Source organism: Entelurus aequoreus, linkage group LG12, assembly GCF_033978785.1.
Source record: "Entelurus aequoreus isolate RoL-2023_Sb linkage group LG12, RoL_Eaeq_v1.1, whole genome shotgun sequence".
In the NCBI taxonomy this organism is placed as follows: domain Eukaryota; kingdom Metazoa; phylum Chordata; class Actinopteri; order Syngnathiformes; family Syngnathidae; genus Entelurus; species Entelurus aequoreus.
The window spans coordinates 29,422,791-29,449,451 of NC_084742.1; the positions used below are offsets into that span (position 1 = coordinate 29,422,791).

At 39.5% G+C, this 26,661-nt stretch overlaps 1 protein-coding gene across 1 annotated transcript in view; it reads right to left on the bottom strand.

Moving 5' to 3' along the window:
• Window positions 1-11,486: 11,486 nt before the first annotated feature.
• Window positions 11,487-26,661, bottom strand: part of vax2 (ventral anterior homeobox 2) — a 21,306-nt gene continuing 6,131 nt past the window's right edge. The window contains exon 3 of the mRNA XM_062065553.1: window positions 11,487-16,376. Coding sequence (XP_061921537.1) covers window positions 15,879-16,376 — 498 coding nt within the window. The 3' untranslated portion in view covers window positions 11,487-15,878. The remainder of the gene's footprint in view (window positions 16,377-26,661) is intronic.

Sequence of the window (26,661 nt, forward strand, 5' to 3'; positions counted from 1 at the left end):
TGGAAATGACCTTTCTTCCATTGTTTGGTGGAGGGAAACACTTTGGGCCGGGCTAGCTGGAGGTGTCAGGAGCTGCGGAAAAAGAGGATTTTTCAACACTTACAGCCCCCCACCTCCCTCGCCAACACGGCCGCCTTCCCAGCAGGTCTTAATACATGCTGACAGCTTCCCTCCGTAATTGGTGATCACACCCAGATGGACGCTTCCTTCATTTGAGGCTTCTAATAAAGCCGGTCAGCTCACAGGAAAAGGGGGGATGGGGGGTGGAGGGAGTCCGGCTGTGGATGTGTGTGTGAGGGGGGTGGGGGGGATGCCATGGTTGATTTGTTGGTTATAGATACAAGTGCGGTAAACACCCTGGGCTGCACTCCGACAGTTTGGTCGAGTTTTTGTTCACACGTCCATTGAAAAGCAGGGAGGCCTTCTGCACCCTCTTTTCCCGCCCCTCTCTAGCGGCCTTCTCTAGTGTTGCGTGTGCGTGTGTGTGCGTGTGAGTCGGGGGCGTAACCAGGAAGTGATGTTGTGTTTTGTGCCTCTATCAGCACTAACTGGATTGCAGGAATCCCACTTAATGGTGGCAAAGAGCAGTGTGAAGTCGCCGAGGTTAGAGGTTACCATCCCGTTGGTGTGGTGTGTGGTCGTTGTAGTTTCGGGAGTGGGAAAAGAGGGTGACTAATGAGGGCGCCCTGCCTTGACCCCTGCATGGGGGCTGAGTGAGGATGCCAAATTAAGATCAAAACATTAAAGTTTGTCTTTTTTAAATATTATGTTCCACTCAGTCTTATCAGTCTTTTTCTTTTGTCTCACCTGCACCGTGCTTTCCTGATTATATTCCTTTCCACGAAAACAGCAAACTGTTGGCAGTGTTTTGTGCTTCTGCTCGGTGAGTTCTGTTTTTGAAACTCAAACATATACCAAGGTGTCACGAAGCAGGCACACAAGGTTGCCAAGGAGACGCTGCCAGACAGAAAAATTCAAGGCTGGAACTAAAGTATGGGGATGAAAAGATGATTTATCTGCTTAAAACTTCATTGAGCAGAAACGAGTGTTTTGATTGTGATTGCTCTTTTTTTTCCTCTTCCCTCCAACGAAATGTCACCTTCATCCACTCTCCAGGGTGGATAATACCATGTTTGAATAGTGCCTCATACAAGCTGTAAATAAACTGATGCCTTTTCAGATTTTTTTTAAAACGGATTAAGACGCCAATTAACTTCTCACTCAGTACAATAATGAGTACTGATACATATAATTAAATATTCATCAGTAGATAATGTATAATTTAAGAAAGGATTAGATTTTATATAGCACTCCTATAGACACACAAGGGGCAGCACGGTGGCAGAGGGGTTAGTGCGTCTGCCTCACAATACGAAGGTCCTGAGTAGTCGTGAGTTCAATCCCGGCCTCGGGATCGTTCTGTGTGGAGTTTGCATGTCCACCCCGTGACTGCGTGGGTTCCCTCCGGGTACTCCGGCTTCCTCCCACCTCCAAAGACATGCACCTGGGGATAGGTTGATTGGCAACACTAAATTGGCCCTAGTGTGTGAATGTGAGTGTGAATGTTGTCTGTCCATCTGTGTTGGCCCTGCGATGAGATGGCGACTTGTCCGGGGTGTACCCCGCCTTCCGCCCGATTGTAGCTGAGATAGGCTCCAGCGCCCCCCGCGACCCCGAAGGGAATAAGCGGTAGAAAATGGATGGATGGATAGACACACAAAGTGTTGCGTTCGAGGAACGCCGTAGCAAGGACTGTGTTCCCCAGGAGGAGACAGGCAGGAGATGCACCGTGCAGGTAAGAATCTTTTAATCCATAACGAAAAAGGCAAAAATACAAAAACGACGTGCAGCTGGAAGCGTACCGAAAAATCTAAACTAGCTCAGCCTAGCATAGCATAGCATAGCATAGCAGGAAAAACAGGACTTAACATATAGTAGATAACTGGACCACGAACATAACTTGTCGCACTAAACGGATTAGGTGGCAGATAAGGACAAACTTGTAATAAGAAACATATGTTTAATGTACTGTAAGATTTTTTGTTAAAATAAAGCCAATAATGCATATTTTTGTGGTCCCCTTTATTTAGAAAAGTACCAAAATAATTTTGGTACTGGTACCAAAATATTGGTATTGGGACAACACTACAACAAACACATCTGACTACATAGTGCATGGGAGCGTTGTGTGAACAGTAGCAACGTTTGGCAGCCATTGGTCTATAGGTTGTATTCACCTGATGTCACGTCCGGCTATATGCAAGGCTCAAAGTGGTGTTTAAGGCAGTGTTTGTTGTCAAAGCATTCTGGGCGGCATTTGGTCTTTCTCGAAGAAAAATGCCCTATTCTTGCGTTGTTTTAGGCTGTTGGTACTGTTCAAATTGCGAAAACGATAAACGTTTCTTCAGAGCTCCTCGAGAGGTAATCAAGAGGGGCAAAAGATGGCAAGATTTTACGAAACGACAAGAGAGCAGAATTGAATTGAGTTTGCAGTGATCACTTTGTTGTATGTTTGTTTGACATACTTTTAATGTTAAGTATTTCTCATTTAAGTATCATGTATTTGATGTTGTTTCGGAGTTCTATAAACACACTTATGCTGCGAGTGTTTCGTGAAGCACAAACTCGACAAGTCTAAATAAAAGATAGCAAATGTGAGCAAGACCTAAACAAGTTAAGCTTTTACCATAGTCAGCAATCACCAATGAAGCTTACAGCACATGCCTAACGTTTAGATTTATAGTTATATTTTGATAACGACGGGGAAAGCCACGCATACTCGTAACAACACGTGCAATAACAACAGCAACAAGTCAACATGGCCTAAAACTTACCTGACCATGCAGTTACAGTGAGCTCTGATCACTTCTCCCATTTTCTTTCACAACCAGCCAGGTCTTCAGTGGTTAATTTCATAGGAAGATTAAAAAAATGATTCAACGCTATTGCGTGCTACTTGCAGTTTGTTTACAAGAAGATAAATCATAGTTTACAAGAAGTTAAATCATAGAATGCAACCTTACCCGACAAAAAACATGCATGATTTATCTAGGAGAGTCTTGATACCAACTTCCTGGACCCAAACACACACAAAGAAATTATAGGTCTTCATGCTTTTCCAAGCTTTGATCTGTTTTGCCGTGTAAAATGACGTCTGGACTACCAGATAGTTCGACATGTATGGAAACACGACCTACAGATAATCCTTGAGATCACTCGACAGATCTTTTTATGATAACATATAGGTATCAAATCAGTTGCATAGCTTGATGTTTTTGCTCATATCTACTTTTAGCGGTAAGATCTAGGCCCCTTGCGTATGATAGTTCGCACGCTGTTTACTGCACAGTAGCCGTATTGTGTTGATTGATCACCACTTTGTTTACGTCTGATCAAAAGTCACGTGACTGAAAACAACCTATTTTGCAAGAAGCCCCGCCAAATCAGATTACATGAATTTCATGTAAAAAAAAAACAACTCCTAGTGTAATTAGGGAATCACCAGACTTGAGATGTAAATCCAGTTATTTAATTTTAGAAAAAAAACAGATTACAGACATGACACAAATACAAACACTAAACTTAGGAAAATAAATTGTTGTAGTCAGGAACAGTTTAAAATTTAGATCAAGCAGAGTGGAAACATTATAGAATCACTCAATTCTGGAAAAAAATATCAATCAACCTGTATCATTTCCAAAACTAGCATCTGCATCTGATTAAGTATGTTAATTAGTCTGCAATTAAAAAGGAGTGTTCATGCCTTGAAAGGATGTTGCACCAGGTGGATTGACATGAATCATGGCTCCATCATGAGAGATGTCAATTGAAATAAAGGAGAGGATTATTAAACTTCTTCCTGAAGGTAAATCATCACGCAATGTTGCAAAAGATGTTGATTGTTCACAGTCAGCTGTGTCAAAAATGTGGACCAAATAAAAACAACATGGGAAGGTTATAAAAGGCAAGCATCCTGGTAGACCAAGGAAAACATGAAAATGTCAAGACAGAAAACTTAAAGCAATTTGTCTTGAAAACAGAAAATGATAAACAAACAAATGATGAACAAATGGGTGGAAACTGGAGTCACAGTCTGTGACCGAACTGTAGGAAACCGCCCAAAGTAAATGGGATTTATATACAAAAAAGCAAAATGAAAGCTGCCATTAACACCTAAACAGACAAAAAACAAGGCGCATTGAGCTATGGATAGGGATGGGAATCAAAAACCAGTTCTTGTTCAAAACTGGTTCCTAGTGTATCCATTCCTTGGAATCGCTTGCCAATTCTTCAAACGATTCCCTTAACGATTCCTAAGGGTGGGAATGAAAACCAGAAACATGGCGCCCAGGCAGCAGAAATGCTCCAAAGTTTGGCTACATTTTACAAGAAAAAATTGCAACAGCGCTACTTGCAATAATTGCAAGGTTGCTAGCTCAAGGACATTCGAGCAATATGCTCATACAATTGAACAAGTGCAATACCTATAAATTAATGTCGCATTTTATACATGCTCCGATGTCATCCCAGTAGCAGTCATCGTCATCTGCTGTAAATACAATACAGTTACTGACACCTATAATGTTAGCACCATTTGCCTAAACTGCTATTTCCTGTTAAATTGAAATTAATGCCTTCTCATTTAGATGAGCATGACAAAAGAATGTGAGTGTGAATGTTGTCTGTCTATCTGTGTTGGCCCTGCGATGAGTTGGCGACTTGTCCAGGGTGTTCCCCGCCTTCCGCCTGAGTGCAGCTGGGATAAGCTCCAGCACCCCCCGTGACCCCAGAAGGGACAAGCGGTAGGAAATGGATGGATGGATGACAAGAGACAGATGCTGGCTGGCTCCTAGGTGGGCCGTACTAGCTCCAGTTCACGCCTACCTCTCTCCTATCACCATTGTAGGGAAGAGTAGAAGCCAGGATAGACGAATGTCACCGAGCAGTGACTAAGTTTGTGGTCAAAGTCTTGCACCCATTTGCCGCAGAGATACTCCTGATTTTCGGTAGGTGAAGGTTCAATTATTGTCAGAGAAAAGTTGCATGTTTTCCTCCAACCAGGTTTTTACTCAGTCATTCCGATTATACAGGTGGAACTAAAAAACATTGAATTTTGTGGAAAAGTCCATTTATGTCAGGAATTAAACTTCAAATGTGAAACTAATATGTGATATAAACTCATTACATACAAAGTGAAATGACAAGCCTTTGTTTATCAAAATTTTGATGAACATAGCTTCCAGTTTTTGAAAACCCCACGTTTTCTGCCATTTTCAATTCAAGGTTTTCAGAAAACTATAAGCCATAATCATCAATATATATCAATATATCAAAAGAAGGCTTGAAATATCTCAAGTTGTTTTTAGGGAGATGACAAAGATTTCTTAAAGTTTTGAAAATGTTACATTCTTGTGTCATTTCCTCATATCATTTATTTTGTTAAATTATATAGAAGAATGTTGATTTTTAATATCTATTTTAAAAAAGTTATTTTTTTGTATGCTATGTGCCTCATGTTACCTCCAAACTAAACAAGATTAAGCTAATCCATCCGTTGGTTTTCTTTTTTCCCAAATAAGAATAGATAGGACAACCGACAAAGAACCGAATCGTTAAACCAAATCGAAAGTGGAATCAGAATTGAAAAAATCTTATCAATCAATCAATCAATCAATCAATGTTTATTTATATAGCCCTAAATCACAAGTGTCTCAAAGGGCTGTACAAGCCACAACGACATCCTCGGTACAGAGCCCACATTATCAATTCCCTATAGCTAAGGAAAAGCAATCGTGGACTGTGGTTGACAGGATGAAAGTCATATTCAGTGATGAATCACAAATCTGCATTGGGCAATGTGATGATGCTGGAACTTTTGTGTAGTGCCGTTCCAATCAGACTTATGAAGACTGCCTGAAGAAAACTTGCAACCTTTCACTGTCATTGGGGCTGCATGCCAGGCAATGACACTGGGGAGATGGCTGTCATTACATCTTCAATAAATGCACACGTTTACATTGACATTTTGGACATTTTTACTATTCCACCAATAAAAGGCTATTGGGTATAATGGCATCATTTTTTAAACAATAATGCATCTTGCCAGAGAGCAAAAATTCAAGACTGTCCTTGAAGAAAGACACATAAAGTAAATGTCATGGCCTGCAAAGAGTCTGGATCTCAATCCAATTAAAAATCTGTGGTGGAAAATGAAGAAAATGGTCCATGATGGTCATTCCAACCTGCAAAGCTGATTTGACAACAACAATCAGAGAAAGTTGGAACAAGATTGATAAAGAGTACTGTTTGTTACTCGCTGAGTCCATTAGTTAGAGACTATAAGCCAGTGGTGCCCATTACGTCGATCGCGAGCTACCAGTCGATCGTGAGCTACCAGTCGATCGCGGAGGGTGTCTCAGTCGATCTCCAGCCAGGCGTTAAAAAAATATACCTAAAAATTAGCGATCACCAATCTTCACCAAGACGTCACTTTCGTCACTTGATTGACATTCACGGCACCCGAGGGTCTTCTGAGATGACGCTTGCTGCTGCGAGCTCATTATTAAGAAAAAATTACCGGCAAGAAGGCGAGAAACACTTTTTATTTCAACAGACTCTTACGTCGTACATGCCGTCAAAACTCTAAAGACCGACTGCACAGTTCCAATATTCACAATAAAAGCATTGCTTCATAAATAAATGGGTTATACTTGTATAGCGCTTTTCTACCTTCAAGGTACTCAAAGCGTTTTGACAGTATTTCCACATTCACCCATTCACACACATTCACACACTGATGGCGGGAGCTGCCATGCAAGACGCTAACCAGCACCCATCAGGAGCAAGGGTGAAGTGTCTTGCCCAAGGACACAACGGACGTGAGTAGGATGGTAGAAGGTGGGGATTGAACCCCAGTAACCAGCAACCCTCCGATTGCTGGCACGGCAACTCTACCAGCTTTGCCACGCCGTCCCCAATCCTGCCTGCGTTAACAAAATAAGAGTCTCAGAAAGCTGGCGTGCACAAGCTAGCAAGCTACGGCGTTTGCCGCCAATGTATTTCTTGTAAAGTGTATAAAAACAAGTATGGAAGCTGGACAAATAAGATGTCAAAAACCAACCACTTTCATGTGGTATTGGACAGAAAGGAGGACTTTTTTTCTCCTCCATTTGAAAATGTGGACGTTATTAGCACTACTGTCTGATTCCTATCAATGCAAGTCATCAGTATCAGGTAATACACCAACTTATATTCTTGTCTTTGTGAAAGAAAGGAATCTATGTGTTAAACATGCTTGTATTACCATAAAACACTTTTAACTTGTTAACAAAAATGTCTCTTTCATAAATAAATAACTAAAAATGATGTATATGAATGAGGTAGATCCCCTCGACTTGGTCAATTGAAAAGTAGCTCGCCTGCAGAAAAAGTGTGGGCACCCCTGCTCTAAGCTGTTATAAAAACCTGGTGGTGCAACAAAGTACTAGTGGTGTGTTGTAGTGTTTTTTGTTTTGTTTTTAATTCATCCTAATTTTATCAGTATTGATTGATTCCATCATTTTAAAATGAAACTGTTACTGACGAGCATGAATTATCTTTTTGATTCCTTATAGCCTTTCTTAAAACCAAAAGATTGCCATTTAAAATGACTTTAGTTTTGTGTCATATAGCCGGACGTATCACAAATGAATGAACATCCTCCAAGTCTGGTGAGTCTATAATTTTTTCAGGTGTTGTGTATAAATGTATACACTTTATATATAAGCATAACAAGATAAAAAAAAAATATATTAATTATCTCTGGAGAGAAGTCAGCCCACTTTGGAGTCTTCTGGCAGAAAGAAACCCAATATTAGTGAAAGCTAAATGCAACAGGTGACTAACAAATCAATGTGCACTTCAATGGCTTGTACATAATCATTAGCATAACAATTCAATAATAATAATAACAATAATAATAGTATATCAGAGCAAGCACATAATGTGAGTAACCATGCAAATGTGTGTGAGGAACTGGAGACACAAGCAGCTTTGAATGGGGCAAATAGGCAGCTTTAGGCACTAAAGGGAAGATTTGGATGGAAGAGTGTTGCTTAAAAAGGAGACCACTGGTTGTTTTGCACAGAAGGACAAAACACAATGTGGAATATTGTGCTTGGAATCATTTTCAGTCTGTAAAAGGTGGACAAATTGGAAGCGCCACGAAACGCAAGCAGCGTGGGTCAGCTCCTATTTTCTCTCTTCATGTCTGTTTGTGTCAACCTTCGCCGGTCCTTGATTCCGGTCTCAAAGTGCGCCTTTCAAACATTTTCATCAGCTGAAAATGCAAGGTTGAACGCGCACAAAGGTTGCAGTGAGAAATGTTCAATTAGGTGGTGAAAGCGGTAGTAAATATTTGTTTCATTTGAATGGAAATGTGCTAAATAGATTTTATGTCCGTCTTTCAACATCAAATTGAAAAATGGGACGCTGTGGGTCGCAGGAATGCACCTTGTGTGAACGCTGTCAAAACAAGCAGGCTTCACCAAGATGGGCGGGCCGGCTCGAGGCCTTCGCGGACTTGTTCCGCCTGCCGAGGTCACCTGGCAATTAACCTTTGACCCGGCTGACAGAACCACAACCCCCCCTCCCCCCGCATGTCTTCTTTCACGCCTGCAGACTTTTGCAGGTTTGTGCTCAGCTCAGTCAGGTCTTCACACATCAAATTAAACAACTGGACCATTTCAGTAGAAATTACATGGGAATGCAGGAGAGCTGAAGATGAACGAAAAGTATGGACGGAAAAGGTGAAATTACGTGGTAATAAAAAATTATGGGCATGTGGAGAACGCCGAGCCCGAATGATTTGGTCCTGGAATGGGTTGACAATAGTAGTTGTGAATGCTGAGAGAATTTGTGTTGAGAATATGTGGAATTTTGGAAAAATTTAAGAGCTAATTGTTTTCACTTTGGAATAGGTTGAATCAGTTGAGAAATGTGGAAGAATCAAAAATTATTAACTAATATTCATAAATATTTTGATATTAATTATAAAAAATGGTCCATGTAGAACAGGGGTGGGCAATTAATTTTTACCGGGGGCCGCATGAGCTACCCGAGCACTGCTGGAGGGCCACATCGACAATATTTCAATTAAATTTTGCTCAATATTATTTTTGATGTATACCGTAAGATAAATAATACTAATAATAATAATAATAGTAATACTTCAACATAGTGTGTGTAACAGCATTCCATGACTAATATATATAAATTAACATTAATAATAAATGACAGTAAAATAAGCACACGTATGACTTGAGGAGTCATAGTGTAACTTTGTGTGGTGTTTGAGTTGTCCGACTTTTTGTGTGGCCTTAAACGCACCAGTGGTTTAGTGCTATGCGTGTTGGTGACAGATGACAAGTTGGTTTTGGCCTAATTTGTACGGCAGAGAATGACTAGTTTTTCGAGATAGAATTGTTTTACTCATGTTTTTGGTGTGGTTATGTCCGAATATAAACAGTTTTGTTCAATAAAGTGATCGATATAATTCCTGTCCTCGAAGCATCTCGATAGACGTTACAATAATTGAACGATGTTCAATTGAACGGTGTTGACCAACACCATTAGGGCCGCTTGTTGTCACTGTCACTCAAAGTTGCGTTGCAAAATTCCATAGAATAAATATGTTTATTTTGTTTAGAATTCAGATGGGATTTGATTTGGTGCGCGGCATATACTTGCTGCGCGCAGCAGACGCTTGAGCAGTGCGCAATTGCGCAGGCACGCACCTTAGGTGAGGGGACGTTGCTTTGCAGTTCATGTGTTGTTGAAAACACGCCATTCCTCATCAACTTTTCTCTTTTTAGCGTCTCGGGTGTAAACCGTGCATCACTTGTCGCTGCATGTGCACCTTCACTCGCAGGTTACACACGGACACACGCCCATAAATAATACTTTTCAAAATAAAAGCAGCACAGTTGTATTGCGCGCAGGACATAGATGTTTTTTCAACTTTATTTTGTAATTGCAGTTGTTCACATTCACTCACAATCACGCATACGTCCACACGGAAGTAATACAAATAACGATTTTCAAAACAAAAGCAGCACCGTTGTATTGCACACTCGACATAGATACTTTTTAAAATTTATTTTGTAATTTATAATTGGCCTCATGCGGGCCGGACAGGGACGCACAAAGGGCCGGATGCGGCCCGCGGGCCGCAGAATGCCCAGGTCTGATGTAGAATAACATTGTATAAGATTATATGAACATTAAAATAATATTCAAAATAGAGCAAAGACGCCTCAATTTTTATTTTCTTGTATTTTCTCCGCCTCCGCAGTCCAACTAATCCAACCCCTCCCTCTCTGTGGCCTCCAACTACGCGACCCCTGACCCCGCGCACCTCTTTGAATGTCACATGACCATGCAGGTGTGGAGGGGTCTCTGGCCCGACTGACCCCCAATTAGTGACCCTAATTAGTGGAGGGGCTCCCCGGTGGGCGGCTGAGCTTCTCTGAGAGGATGCAGGGGTTACGGGATGGAGGGCAGGGGGTGGTGGGATGCATTCCTCAGGGTTGGCGAAGCCTTGAACTCATCGGAACGTGCCGCTGGAAGACAAACAGATGCAAAGCGGAGCTAAAAGCTGCGCCGCCGACTCACAACAAAATGAAACAGCCACGCCCCCAAAGTACATCAAGTGTGGCAAACAAGAACGACCGCGGCGTATCACTTGGAGCCCATGAACACAAACTTGCAAAGTCTTTACCGCCGCAGTTTGTCACTCTCCCGATGGGCCAAAGCTGCAAAACTGGCCACCCATCTGGTCCCCTTTCTGCAGACCCGTCCTCGCTCAAATAGAAGTGCCAATCCCTGTAATTGGCACCCTGCCGCTCAATTGTTGTGGTGTGGAAAAGTGCCTCATGCTGACGTCTGGGTCTAGGGTGTGTGTGTGTGTGTGTGTGTGTGTGTGTGTGTGTGTGTGTGTGTGTGTGTGTGTGTGTGTGTGTGTGTGTGTGTGTGTGTGTGTGTGTGTGTGTGTGTGTGTGTGTGTGTGTGTGTGTGTGTGTGTGTGTGTGTGTGTGTGTGTGTGTGTGTGTGTGTGTGTGTGTGTGTGTGTGTGAGAGAACACCAGTTTTCACCTGTTTTTTAATCCCATGGATAAACTTTAACATTTAGAAAAATATTGTCAGATAAGAGTTCATTCACTTAAAATGTAGCACGGCTATTTGGTGGCTCTTTGGCCTCTTAATCTAATTTTCACCAGTTTTTTTTTTTTTTTTTTTTTTTTTTTTTTTAAATTACATTTTTTAATTTTCGCCATTGTTAAACTCCCAGGTTGCTTCAGAAAAGGCCTGATAATTTACACATTAAATCAGGAAAGTTATCTGATTTAAATGTAAAAGTCAGTTTTGTTTCTACCACATTTGCCTAAATAGTGTTAGATGCAGGAGAAAGATGTATGAAACAGAAGACAGGAGGCAAGTGACATAGACATATATTTATATGAATAAAAATACATTATTGTACAAGATCTTGGCTGATTGTGCCCAGAAAACAGATGTAAGCCTCTTTAAATAAGTGCAAAATGTTAATGAGACAAAGAACTGTAAAGCATATTTACAAAAGTTTTGTTTTTTTCCTGCTGCAATCACACACAAAATACCATTTTGTATAGAATATTTATCTTTAAATTAAATACAAAGAGTTAATATGTGTCTCAATTGGCGCACTACCGTACTGACACTTGAGTGCGGAAGTGTGTTCACTTTTAGCACTAGGATGTTGCACTCAAAACACTCAAACTGGTGAGTGCACAGTGCTTAACACCCTCGATAGCCGCCATCTTGTAGCGGAAGAGGAGGGACTAACTTGAGTGGTTGCAATTTACCATTGAAAAGAGAGAATAATAAATATGGCGATAACTGTAGCGATGACAAGGAATTTGGGACAGCATTACATTGTCAAAATATACTGTATTTTCTAAGCGATAGAGCGCACTGATATTTAAGCCAAACCCACCAAATTTTAGAAGAAAAAAATATTTTTACATAAACAAAGCCGCAGATGTATACCGGTAGGAATGATTTTGCAAATGTTTATTAACTGTTTCCAAAAGGTGCCTGTAAGACGACAGTAAAACGTCTGATCAAACAAAACAGAAGTCATCGTCATGGACCCACTAGTTGAGGAAGCTCGCTCTCCAATTAGCTAAACAGACTCAATCGTAAGTATTGACTGAAGTATTCCATTTGAGACACAGCTGTAGTGTGATGTGTACTGCTCGGAGAAGAACGAATCTCGTGTGTGTTTTTACTTTTCCACAAAGCGCATTTGAAGAGAAACACTGCGAGACGAAGCCGACGGAGGAGGAAATTTTGCTCCAGCACGGCCCCATCAAAGCAAAGTGAGTCTAAGAACATTCCATCTTATGTACCATGCTGAAGTGTCCTCGAATGTTTTGGTGACGACACAGCAGGGGCGCCACTGGACAAAGAAGTCCAGATTCTGTGGACCTCTCAGCTCAATAGTTGCAATAGCGGCGGGCCAAACACATCCAAACGTGACAATCCAACAGAACTAGAACCATTTTGTTGTGTTTTTTTTCTGGCCTGCAGCTGTTTTCAACATCTTTCAGAAAAGCCACGTCTTTATGAACAGTGTCAGGACCTTTATAAAAAAAAAAATAGCCTGCGCATCTTCGGAAAAAAAATCTTTAGAGCTCACAGTGGAAAAGAAGAAAAATATGCAGCCGTTAAACGGTGGAAAAAGTCATGTGACGTGTGGCTCAAAATGAGGCCAAACTGACGTTTTTCATTCTCGAAGGAAGGCTCGCCATTGCACGCCACGTCTTGGCGTAAGGCTTGTGAAAAGAAACTGCATTCGTAGAGATCTTGGTAACAAAGCTGTCACTCAAAACAGGTTCAGTGGAGGACAAACAAACATAAAGTGCTTTGAACCACACATTGATTTGGAGGGAAGATTTTCACGTACGTTCCTTTGCAAGTGCTGAATGGAACGTGTGGCACTATGAATGCAAACCACAGTAAACGCTAGGGGTGGAACGGTACATGTATCTGTAATCAAGGTACATACACAGGTATCTCTAATCGAGGTACAAGTATCTGTACTGTAGGTACATGTATCTGTAAAATAGGTGTAACGGTACATGTATCTGTAATCGAGGTAAAGTACATGTGTCTGTAATCTAGGGGTATACTGTAAAAGTACATGTGTCTGTAATCTAGGGGTATAAAGGTACATGTGTCTGTAATCTAGGGGTATAAGGGTACATGTGTCTGTAATCTAGGGGTATAAGGGTACATGTGTCTGTAATCTAGGGGTATAAGGGTACATGTGTCTGTAATCTAGGGGTATAAGGGTACATGTGTCTGTAATCTAGGGGTATAAAGGTACATGGTTCTGTAATCTAGGGGTATAAGGGTACATGGGTCTGTAATCTAGGGGTATAAGGGTACATGGTTCTGTAATCTAGGGGTATAAGGTATGTGTCTGTAATCCAGGGGTATAAGGGTACATGTGTCTGTAATCCGATTTTCACGGATGGAACATTCACGTCGGTACAGAGGCATACCAATTTTACACAGAGTATTTATTAATGCTGAATCCCAATTCTCTCCCATACCCTTTGTCTTACCCCTTTGCACTTGGTTTTGCGGGTTTACATCATGAAAGTGGTGTCCCAATTCTTCTTTAAATTTAACGGAAGGGCTAAGTGTCAAAGAGAGTTAATCCTCGAAATGAAATGCGTGGTCCCGATCACACTTTCTGTCATGAGCCATGAATAATTATAAGTAATTATAAGCGTTATTGATATTAATAGTAATGACAGTCATATTTTATCAGGTATTCAATCCTTCGCTACTCCACAAAAATATTGCCATGTTTTGAATGTTTTTTGTTTTAAAATCACTCATCATACATGATAGCTAACGCGGCTGTAGCTCGTAAACTAAGTTGCCAGACTAGCAGTAAACAGACTTTAATATAATTTGCTACATTTCATAAACGATTAGACAACTAATTTACTTTCAGAATTCACATTAGCCATGTTTTGAATGTTGTTTTTCATTTTAAAATCGCTCATCATATAAACTAGCTAGCACGGCTGTAGCAATGTCAGACGAGCAGAAACTGACTTTACTACAATTAGTACATTTCATGAAAGATTAGACGGCTAATCTACTTTATTAATTCACATTAACCATGTTTGGATTGTTATTTTCATTTAAAAATCGCTCGACATATGACCTAGCTGTAGCTTGAAAACTAAGTTGTCAGACTAGCAGAAAACCGACTTCACTTCAAGTTGACACATCTCAAACAATTATACAGCAAATCTACTTTCAGAATTCACAATTTTGGGCACCACTATGTCTTGGTCTTTTGTTTTGAGACGTGAGGGCTGGGGGCTAGACAAACGAGAAGTTAATGGAGAGAACTGGGATTCAGTTTAAATGAGGGACGGGAAGTATAACTGCCTATTACTGCCCACGTGTCGACTCGGTAAACAAAAACAGTGCTGTCCAGCCTTTGGTTAGCTATAGTCATGGCTAGTTATAGTGCCAAGGAGAAGCCAAAGGTTGAAAACCTTCTTCCTCGGTTTAAGTCTTCTATTTCGGAACACTTAGCATTCCCGGTGATATAAGCAAAAGGACAAATACAAGTGGATAAGATGAAAGGAGTGAGCCACCATTGTTCACTAGGGACAAGGCTACAAGATGGAACTACTAATTCTGCTATTCAGCCCATAGGAAACTTTCATCCACTAAAAATAAAATAACCATTCACATTGTTCAAGCTCTTACTGTAGAACTTGAATACACCTCACGGTGATGCTAGGACACGTCATCAGTGATAAACCCGGGGTCATAGGGTGTTTCGGGTCTTGCAATTTCTTAAAAATAAGCTTTGTAAACTATTGGATATATTTTTACAAGTTTAAAAGATTAAAGTCAGATTATTAGGAAAACAAAGTAATTGTTTTACAAAAAAAAAAGATTGCAATGGTACAAGATTAATGTTAGAATATACAAAAATTGTAAACAAATTACAAGAAAGAATAAAATATTTAAAGCCTTAATAAAATGAGGAAAAAGTTGTACTAAGCTGTACTTCGTTGAGAGAAAATGCAATCCTATTATGAGAAAATAATGCAATGAGGGGAAAAAAGTTAGAACACTATCCAAAAAATTGTGAATTTTCCAACAAATTATTGTAATTTTACAAGATAAGAGTTGTAATTAATACAAACTCAATTTGGACAAGAATAAGGTGGTAATATTATGAGAAGCTGTATTAAATTTGCGGTTTGACTTTTTTTTTTTCATTTTGTTCCCTTGGCCTTTAACCTGTAGCTAACCATGACAATGGCGTGTATTCCGTTACACCCCTAGCAGACATTAAACGTGTTCTCCTGCCGTGTGTGGCTCGTTAAAGCAAAGTCGCCACGAAGGAGGAGCTGGCACGCTACCAAGTGGACCAGGACTACATTGAGACTATGAGAGCTAGATGGTCCAGGTTCTACCACAATAAGTTAGTTCAAACACAAGACACGAGCAAAGCAAGAAATTACACAATCTACTGCTGGACCACAAACATTTTAAATAACACACTTAAATGCTACGCTTACTTTTTTTCATCCATATTGGGACAGCATCAAAACATTTGATTCTGTCCTGGATTGCATTCTGGTTCTTTTTATCCTGACACACACACACACTCACACACATTAAAACACCATCGCAAGTGTGTCAACGTGCCATCAAGTTTGTTTTTTTGTGTTTGTTTTTTTTCATCATCTGACAGTCACATGTCAGCGCTCGGCCGCCACCATGGTGTAGTGTACTTGCCGTAACCCGGAAGTCATTTTAGGAAACTGTTTTCTTGCCGCCCAGATCTGTCTCCTTCCTGTCCAGCCTAAGGTACGGCTCAAAGGCCGAAGACCCGCAGCTGTAGGCGGAGGTCAGTTCGTGATGTGCTCCGCCCAGCAGAGGCATGGAGAAGCAGAGGGAATGCGGTGGTGGGACGGCTAGCCGTGGGGAAACCGGGGTGCCGCCCAGCGGGGGCAGCGACAACCCATAGGCGGCCCCCGCGAGGGAGCTGGAGGGACTGCTTCCGCTTAGGCCGGGGGAAGCTGAGGAGCCACCGATGGGACTGCTCAGCAGAACGCCATTGGCCGGGTGTGGCTGGGGCCCTAGGAGCGGGTTAGGGGGCGGAGCCGGGCCCGACAGGAGGCGGCCCTGCTCCAGCAAACGCAGGATGTTGCAGGTGGCCAAAGACTCGGATGAAGAGGAGCAGCGTTTGTCCGAATCCTTGGTGGTGTCCTTCTTCTGCTTGGTCCGACGGTTTTGGAACCACACCTTGACCTGCAGCGGCAAGCAGACAAACAAACGGGTCACATGACATGCAGGAAAGATGTGTGCACCTGAACTCTGCCCAACTCCACCACTCCTAATCAGAAACATGGCAGGAACCCTAAAGTGATGCAGGATGTACAGGAGCTGTCACGCCATCCAATGAAAGCTTAGTGAACTGCGTCTGTCCTTGTCGGCCATGTTTAATGCATGCGTCGCAGCGCGCAGCCAACATATAGCGTGTTGTGTGTGGATTGGAGAGTGCGACACATCAAACCCCCATGAAAAATGGATGTTTAAGAACATTCTCTGAGGCATGCCTGAGCATCACGTCACATGACAAAGCCAGGTACTGCTGCGTGCAGGTGACCGGGTCAGTCCAGCGTTACAGTATCAGTGCCAAGCGGAGGCAGATTCAACCAGCGGCCTCCACGTGTGAGCTCATGGAGACAGCTGGCAGCCATGACACATATAATGGGATCGGGGCGGCATGATGGCCTTCTGTCATACTTTCCGCTCATTATCAACACGCCCACGTTCCTTAAAAGGCTTTTACTATGTGTCCAAGTCCCTCCCTTTGTCACCGTGCGGAGGGGGGTTGGGGGGGGGGGGGGGCATTGGCCTGTGCGGCGCTACTATCCATGGCAGAGGATTTCATTGGATGGGAAAACGAGAGGAGAAGAAAGCAAAGCTGCCTTTGGTACATCTACACTACTGAATGTAAATCCTTTTAATGGGATCCAGGGTTCAGCGCTCGGGCACAGATTACCAGAGAGATCTGGATCTGGCGTGACCTGTATTTTCACCCAGCCTCGGTCTCTGCATGCACCCGCCCTGCCGCCGCACGCGCAAAGAGCAAACCTGAGCAACAAGTGCGACAGGAAGTTCAGTTCTGGAGTTGCCGGGCAAAAACTGTGAAGCACACATGACCTGCTGACCATCTCTTGTACGTGGTGGGGTTGTTAAATAAATAGATACATGTAATGATGAGGGGGGTTAAATTCAAGGGCAGCTGTGCATGGTCGTTGGGGTCAGGAGGGGAGGACTCAGTCAAACAAGAAGGAGAGAATCCAAACAGCTGCAAAACTTGGAGGTTGAGCGAGTCCAAAGGCAGACCTTAGATCATCTGCATTCACCAAAATCAAATTTTCAAGAACAAAAATCAACATCCAGGCTGTCAAGAAGCACGAGGCCAACCAAGCGCTCGCTTTCACACTTTCAGTTTCCCCCCTGATCCTGGTCATGTGACGCCTTGCAGCTACACAATGGACACACATTAACGAGCCACAACACACAATGCAATAACAACATGAAGGAACGGTCCGATACAAAAACTGGACGAGTCTAATAAATACACAAAGCAGTGGCAATTATTGACTTATATTTGTTGAATATAAATACAAAACTGTTCTAGTGAAGGTCCAATACAGACAAAGTGAGGATTTGGGTGGGGGCACCATGATACACTTTGTTACTTAAAGATGCTAAAATCAATCCAATTTACAGTAAAGTGCTTTTACAAAGTGTTGATATGTTGCAATATTATTGCAAAATTAACAAAAAAATGTTTTTCTCCTTTTAGGCCCTCAAAGGACAACAGGAAACCCCTATTTTTTATTGATTGTACAAATCAGACACAAAAATTGTCAGGGGAAAATTAAATGTGAGCCATTGTGGAATAGGACTGTGACATAACATGTGGAAAACATGGATATCTGTAAATACTACTCCAGGTGCAGTGTAGGTCAAAATATGCAATCTGAACAAAACAACCATATCTTATGCTTTGTGTTATAGCTGACAAAGGAAATCAGTGAAATATCTCATAACATACCTCATTAATAATGTCAATAAAACATTAACAATGGCAATAAAACTATTCTGATTTATTTTAACAATAAAGGAAGGGGTTCGAGTGCTGCTGCTAGGTCTACCAAAAAGTGTAAAGGGCATCAAAAATCATCAAAAAAGCGAGGTGCTCTTTGGAACCAGGAAAAAAACTCAACAAAACTGAAAAAAACCAACGCTTTTTCTTATTCAGGTAAAATACCTTTAATATTTACGGATGGTCTTGATGAACCTTTAACCAGCTCAAATGGCGTTCTGCCTTCACCCGAGGGACAAACAATCAGTGCATCGCCGATTTTAAGTACAGTACTGTACATTGAGACTTGAGTTCCCATTTAAATGATGTGGGTTTTAGAGTGCATGGAATCTTTTGAGAGCATATACATTTTTTATAAGTATGTGTGAAAGTTGTATGGAGGGCTTATAAAGAGTTGAAATGCATATAAATGGTCATAAAAATTATAGAATAAATGGCATTCCTACTTCGAGGAAAATTACCTGCACCGTAACCCTGCAATAATCAAGAGGACGCTGTGCACCAAGTGAGCTTAAAAACAACAGTTCTACCAATCATTATTTTAAAAATACACAAAGGAATTGAAAAAAAGAATTAGCTGTGGGCAGAAAATGGCCACCAAGTCGCACTTTTTACACCCCTAGATTAGATGGTAAACATTCTGATCCAACTGCCTAAAAGGGACCGTCTTTTTGGTAGCATGCAAAAAAGTCCGTTTTTAAGACCCAAGACAGCACAAAATCTGCACTATTAAAGATGTTTTATGATATATTTTTAGTTACAGACTCATGGTGACTGTGTTGTATTCTTTTACATTTTAATGCTGCTTATGACACAATGGACCAACACGCTTTCATTTTTCCTTTAGCTTTGGCTGGGCATGAACATTTCATATCATGTTATTGTGACCAAAATGATCACGGTTATCATTATTATAACGATTTTGCTGAATGTTCTCAAAAAGTACTTATACACACGTTGAATTCTTATAACCAAATTTTGTTTGAAAAAATAAAAATAAAAATAAATAAACGAACACACAATCTCCTTTCTTAGCCAAATAAACATTAAATATTGTTCTTGCTTCTTATGTGTCGTATTATTTTTATTTAAATGTTTAAATATGTTCATCATCTTTCATTTTAGTTTGTAAAGGTTTTAGTGAAAAAACAGTTGTTGGTGCTTCACTTCTGGTTTTTGTGATGTCACGTGAGTTGTAGTCATTATATATTCCTCTGTATAGATTGACCACAGCTTGCGGGTTAAATGTGCACAATTGAATAGTTTAGTTGCTCAGACAACAATGTGTTGATACAAGTTTAGCTGGTGCGTGTCGTTTGTAATGGGGAGAGGCGTAATGTCTCTTGTATTCATGTTAGCATTTAAGTTAGCTTGCGAGCTTCTCCAGTAAATTAGCAGCGTCACCTGTCTGTGAGTTTATCAAAGTGTGGTTATCAATCACGGTTTTGCAATAATTTTAATAAAAAATGCTGATACTAACCCTTAATACTGTTTATCGTTTCATCCCCATCAGGGACACAATACCAGATCTGGACCCGCTCTACTTAGAACAGAGGTGTCAAAGTCGTTTTCACTGAGGGCCACATCGCAGTTATGTTTGGCCCCAGAGGGCCGATTTTAACAGTGAACACTATTATTACACAATTTTTTATGCATTTTATAAGTAGATTTTTTTTAAACTAAAATGTTAAAAAAATATGGTAAGTTGCAAAAATGTTACCTTAAAATTTAGTGCATATTACTGTAAATGGAAAAACAGTACTGCTTTTTTATGGTAAAAAAAAAAAAAAAAAGGCGGCTCAGTTGGCAGAATTATTATTTTTTTTACTGTAAAAAACGTAATAAATATTTTTACAGTCAAATTTTGGCACCTAAGCTGCCGGTTTGTTATTGTTTTTTTTTTTTTTTACCGCAAATCAACAACTGTAGGTTTTTCAGTGTATTACTGTAAATGACAAAATGGCACCACAGTTTATTACAGTAGAAAAAGTATGTTTTTTTTAATTTAGAGAAAAATGCTGTAAAAACCACAGTAAATTTCACAATGTTACCATGAAATGTATTGCTACTTTTACATTGCACAATTTGATGGATAACTTGCTTTGAAATCATTATTATTAGTATTTATTTCTATTTAAAAAATTGTTTGAATGTTTGATAATATATTTTTGCATAATTAGACAATGTTTAAGTTAACATAATTTGCGGTTACATGGAGTAATTTTTTTTAATAGAAATAGAAAGAAAGGATTCATTTATTAAGAAAAGTTACAGTACTTTATTGATACAAATTATTTCCAGGATTTCGAGGGCCAAATAAAATGAAGTGGCGGGCCACATTTGGCCCCCGGGTCTTGGGTTTGACCCCTGTGACTTAGAAGGAAGAACATTTTGCAAACCGCTGTGGCGATGCTGTGTCTTCCTCAAATGTGTGGGGGCTCACATGACTCACTTGTCGGTCTCCTGCTTCCCCCCCTCTACATGTTTCCTTTTTGGTTGATACTAAGGAAGCATGCATGGCCTTTTATTCCACTGCTATGCAGATAACTGCCAGATCTACCGGACTCTAAAAAAACAACAAGACGGATATTCTCATACACTTTTATTCAATAGTCTGGATAACATTAAAGCTTGGATGGCTAACAACATCCTCAATTTTAACACAGACATAATGGTCTTTGGTGCAACACAAGGTTCGTACAAACCCTACATATTGGCATCCTTGAGGAATATGTCAAATATACTGTCACCGATCTGAGAGACTTTTCATTTTCATTCCAATGGCCCTTATAGTTAAGCTATTTTATAATTACCAAGCTTGTTTTTGTGTGTTTGAACACTGGAAAATAATTATATAGAGCCCCGTTTAAAACTCCACAGCCAGATCAGGGTATAGTTGGAAAATGTAGTTTATATATGAGGCAGCTCGCAAAAGTTAAAACTTTTATTATAAAGTATTTGCTTTCAAATTGCTACATCTGTATAAACCCACCCGCTCTCCAACCAATCAGCTCCTTCTGAGTGGGCCTAAAGGCAGGCTAGAAATTAGAGGTGATCGTGCTCTTATTGTGGAGAGCTCCTAAAGTCTATTCAACCTATTGACCTGTTTGCTTGTTTTTAATTTCTTTATAAAACGTGGCACTGTCGATGTGCCACTGTTGGGGCGGTATAGCTCGGTTGGTAGAGCGGCCGTGCCAGCAACTTGAGGGTTGCAGGTTCGATCCCCGCTTCCGCCATCCTAGTCACTGCCGTTGTGTCCTTGGGCAAGACACTTTACCCACCTGCTCCCAGTGCCACCCACACTGGTTTGAATGTAACTTAGATATTGGGTTTCACTATGTAAAGCGCTTTGAGTCACTTGAGAAAAAGCGCTATATAAATGTAATTCACTTCACTTCACTTCACTGTTGATGTGTTTGTTTTATATTTATAATGGGGCGTCAAAATGAGTGTGTTAACGCATACAATTAATTAATCACAACAAATTATTGCATTAATCTTGTATAAATGCAGATTAATCCCGCGGTCTATTTTGCCCTGACGTGCACCTTTTTTTTATACGGTCAGAAATCAAGTGGGGCTGCAATGATTAATTGATTAAATCGAATAATTAAATTAGGAAAAAGAGATTTGATTTGTATTCTGCTGCTTTGATTATTCATGTTAATTAATTAGTGTAACTAATAAATATTGAAACTAAAATATTAAGTTCCAGACACTTCATGTGGTCTGGATTTAATATATTTTTTATTACATATATACACATACTATCTATCTCTCTCTCTCTCTCATATATACAGTTGTGCTCATGAGTTTACATACCTTGGGAGAATTTATGATTTCTTGGCCATTCTTCAGAGAATATGAATGATAACACAAAAACCTTTCTTCCACTCATGCTTAATGGTTGTGTGAAGCTATTTATTGGCAAACAACTGTGTTTACTCTTTTTAAATCAAAATGATTAAAGAAAGTACCCAAATGACCCTGATCAAAAGTTTACATACCCCAGTGACTTTGATCTGATAACATGCACAAAAGTTGACACAAACAGGTTTGAATGGCTAATCAAGGTTCCAATCCTCACCTGTGACCTGTTTGTTTGTAATTAATGTGTGTGTATAAAAGGTCAGTGAATTTCTGGGCTTCTGACAGACCATTGCAGCTTTCATCCAGTGCTGCACAGATGTTTCTGGATTCTGAGTCATGGGGAAGGCAAAATAATTGTCAAAGGATCTGCGAGAAAAGGTAATTGACCTGCATAAAACAGGAAATGGGTATAAAAAGATATCCAAGGAATTGAAAATGCCAATCAGCAGTGTTCAAACGCTGATTAAGAAGTGGAAAATGAGGGATTCAGGTAGACCAACAAAGATTTCAGCCACAACTGCCAGGAAAATTGTTTGACATGCAAAGAAAAATCCACAAATAACTTCAGCTGAAATACAGGACTCTCTGAAAAATTGTGGTGTGGCTGTTTCAAGATGCACAATAAGGAGGCACTTGAAGAAAAATGGGCTGCATGGTCGAGTCACCAGAAGAAAGCCATTTCTACGCAAATGTCACAAAGTATCCCGCTTACATTACGCCAAACAGCAGAGAGACAAGCCTCAAAACTTCTGGAACAAAGTAATTTGGAGTGATGAGACCAAAATTGAACTTTTTGGCCACTCGACCATGCAGCCCATTTTTCTTCAAGTGCCTCCTTTTATTATATATATATATATATATATATATATATATATATATATATATACATATATATATACATATATATATACATATATATATATATATATATATATATATATATATATATATATATATGTGTGTGTATATGGATATATATATATATATGTGTGTGTATATACACACACACACAGATTATATATATATATATATATATATATATATATATATATATATATATATATATATATATATATATATATGCGTGTATATACACAGACATATATATATACACACATATACACATACATATATATACACACACACAATTATATATATATATATATATAAAGTGTGTATATATATATATATATATATATATATATATATATATATATACACACATACATACATAAATACATGCATACATACACACACACACATTTATATATATATACATACACACACATTTTTATATATATATACACACACACACATATATATATATATATACACGTGTGTGTGTGTGTGTGTGTGTGTGTATTTATGTATGTATGTATGTATGTATGTATGTATGTATGTATGTATGTATGTATGTATGTATGCATACACACACACACACACACACACACACACACACACACACACACACACACACACATATATATATATATATATATATATATATATATATATATATATATATATATATATATATATATATATATATATATATATATATATATATATATATATATATATATATATAAATGGGACGGTATAGCTCGTTGGTAGAGTGTCCGTGCCAGCATCTTGAGGGTTCCAGGTTCGATCCCAGCTTCTGCCATTCTAGTCACTGCCGTTGTGTCCTTGGGCAAGACACTTTACCCACCTGCTCCTAGTGCCACCCACACTGCTTTAAATGTAACTTAGATATTGGGTTTCACTATGTAAAGCGCTTTGAGTCACTAGAGAAAAGCGCTATATAAATATAATTCACTTCACTTCACTTCAAATATATGTACATATATACTAGGGGTGTGGGAAAAAATCGATTCGAATTCGAATCGCAAATTCTCACGTTGTGCGATTCAGAATCGATTCTCTTTTTTTTTTTAAATAGATTTTTTATTTTTATTTTGTTTATTTATTTAAAAAAAAATATATATATATATATATATATATATTTTTTTTTTTTTTACTTAATCAATCCAACAAAACAATACACAGCAATACCATAACAATGCAATCCAATTCCAAAACTAAACCTGACCCAGCAACACTCAGAACTGCAATAAACAGAGCAATTGAGAGGAGACACAAACACGACAGAACAAACCAAAAGTAGTGAAACAAAAATGAATATTATCAACAACAGTATCAATATTAGTTACAATTTCAACATAGCAGTGATTAAAAATCCCTCATTGACATTATCATTAGACATTTATAAAAAAAAATTAAAAAAGAACAATAGTGTCACAGTGGCTTACACTTGCATTGCATCTCATAAGCTTGACAACACACTGTGTCCAATATTTTCACAAAGATAAAATAAGTCATATTTTTGGTTCATTTAATAGTTAAAACAAATGTACATTATTGCAATCAGTTGATAAAACATTGTCCTTTACAATTATAAAAGCTTTTTACAAAAATCTACTACTCTGCTTGCATGTCAGCAGACTGGGGTAGATCCTGCTGAAATCTATGTATTGAATGAATCGAGAATCGCGTTGAATTGAAAAAAAAATCGATTTTGAAACTAATCGTGACCCCAAGAATCGATATTGAATCGAATCGTGGGACACCCAAAGATTCACAGCCTTAATATATACATACATATTTATATATATATACACACACACACACACATACATACATATATACACACACATCTATATATATATATATATATATATATATATATATATATATATATATATATATATACATACATATATATTGTTATTGGTGTAATATTTCATAATATATTTCATTAATAATTTACTTATTTTTATAATATAAAAAAGGGGTTGGAGTGCTGCTGCTGTGGCCACCAAAAAGTGGAAAGTTCATCAAAAACCATCAAAAAAGCAAGGTGCTCATTGGAGTAGGGACACAAATTCAATAAAACTGGAAAAAAAAAAAACCAAGGCATTTTCTTATTAAGTTAAAATACCTTTAATATGTATTATTAATTATTATTATTGCACACATGTCAAATGTTGATGATGTGCAGTTAATAGAAAAAAGAATGAAGTTTAAAAAATATTTGTTCAACTGTTTTCCATAAAATGTGCGTTGAGGCTGTAAAGTGTATTTTATTCGATTAATCGATTAATCAAACAAAATTATTGATAGATTACTTAATTACTAAAATAATCAATAGCTGCAGCCGTAAACCAAGATAGTTTGCAAATATTGCAGCGATTCATTTTTTTATCATCGAAACACGTTAAGCTTAAAATACCATCTCAAAGCCAAACACGTTTTTGAGGCAGCCGCTAGCAAGAACGTGACTCGTACATTGACATCAAGCAAACAATGCTGGGGGGTACACTCATGACTATGTTGTCAACAAAAGCAGCACAAATAAGTTTAACACTGCTTTTCAAGCAACAGCGATTAATTAAAAATCAAAAGTGTGATTCATTTGAATAAAATTGTAGTTTTTTGACATCACCGATTTACGCATACAGTTCTAGTTCTCATATTTTATGTACAGTATTATTTTTATTCTACATATGTTTTGTATGCCTCACATGATGCACATCACTTCCTGTTTGTTTGTTTTGGGGTGATTTATGAATAAAATGAAACCGGATTCATTGTGATTTCTTGTGTTGTAATGAGGCGCAGCTGAGGCGCTTGTTGGTGCTCTCCAGAGCTTCCTCCACTTGGCCTCCAGCGCCTCGACGCCACAAACCTCTGAGGTTGTTTTAAGGCGATTCACCTGGACTGGCCCGAGTATCCGGCGTAGTTGAACCAGCCAGGTTCAGCCAGGGGTTAACCCCGTCTTATAGAATGGCTGATAGATATGGCAGCCTAATCCTCCTTAGCACAAAAGCACTTGGGACGGTTATGAGGCCCACCACTTCTTTCGGCCAACCCGGCCCAACCCCCCGGCCTCTTTGGCCCCCTCCCCATCTGTGGACGAGCACGGTGGGACAAAGGTCCGCACTGCAAAGTTCCCACAGATCGACACTCTGTCCGGAGAACATCAGTCATGTCAATATTGTCACACTTTTTGCCTGCAGGTGTCTAATCTCTCACTCAGGTAATCCGCCATTTTAACGCCATGATGCGTGTGGCCAACGCGTGGGTGACCTTTCACCTTGCCAGTTGGGTAAAGGAGACGATTCTACTAGATAAACAAGACTGTTATATGGTCAGCTGATCTTGCTGCTTAATATTCCATCAAAGCTACAGTGTCTCACTTCCTGTCGTCATGAGCGCCGTGACAATCTTAACTGTGTGGCTTGTGCGCCACATCCACACAGCCGTGCGTCATGGCGGCATCCTCCACACACACAATGACTGAATTGACAGACAACTTGCATCACGTCTGCTCGACAACAACGCCTCACGTTGTTTAAACACAACAAACACTCAGCTGCTCTGTGGCCGGTAGACCCAACCAGGTCCCTCTTGGGACAGGAAGGAAATGAAAGCACATAAGCTAAAAAAAACAACAACTCCTCCTTCAGAATAAAAGCGGAA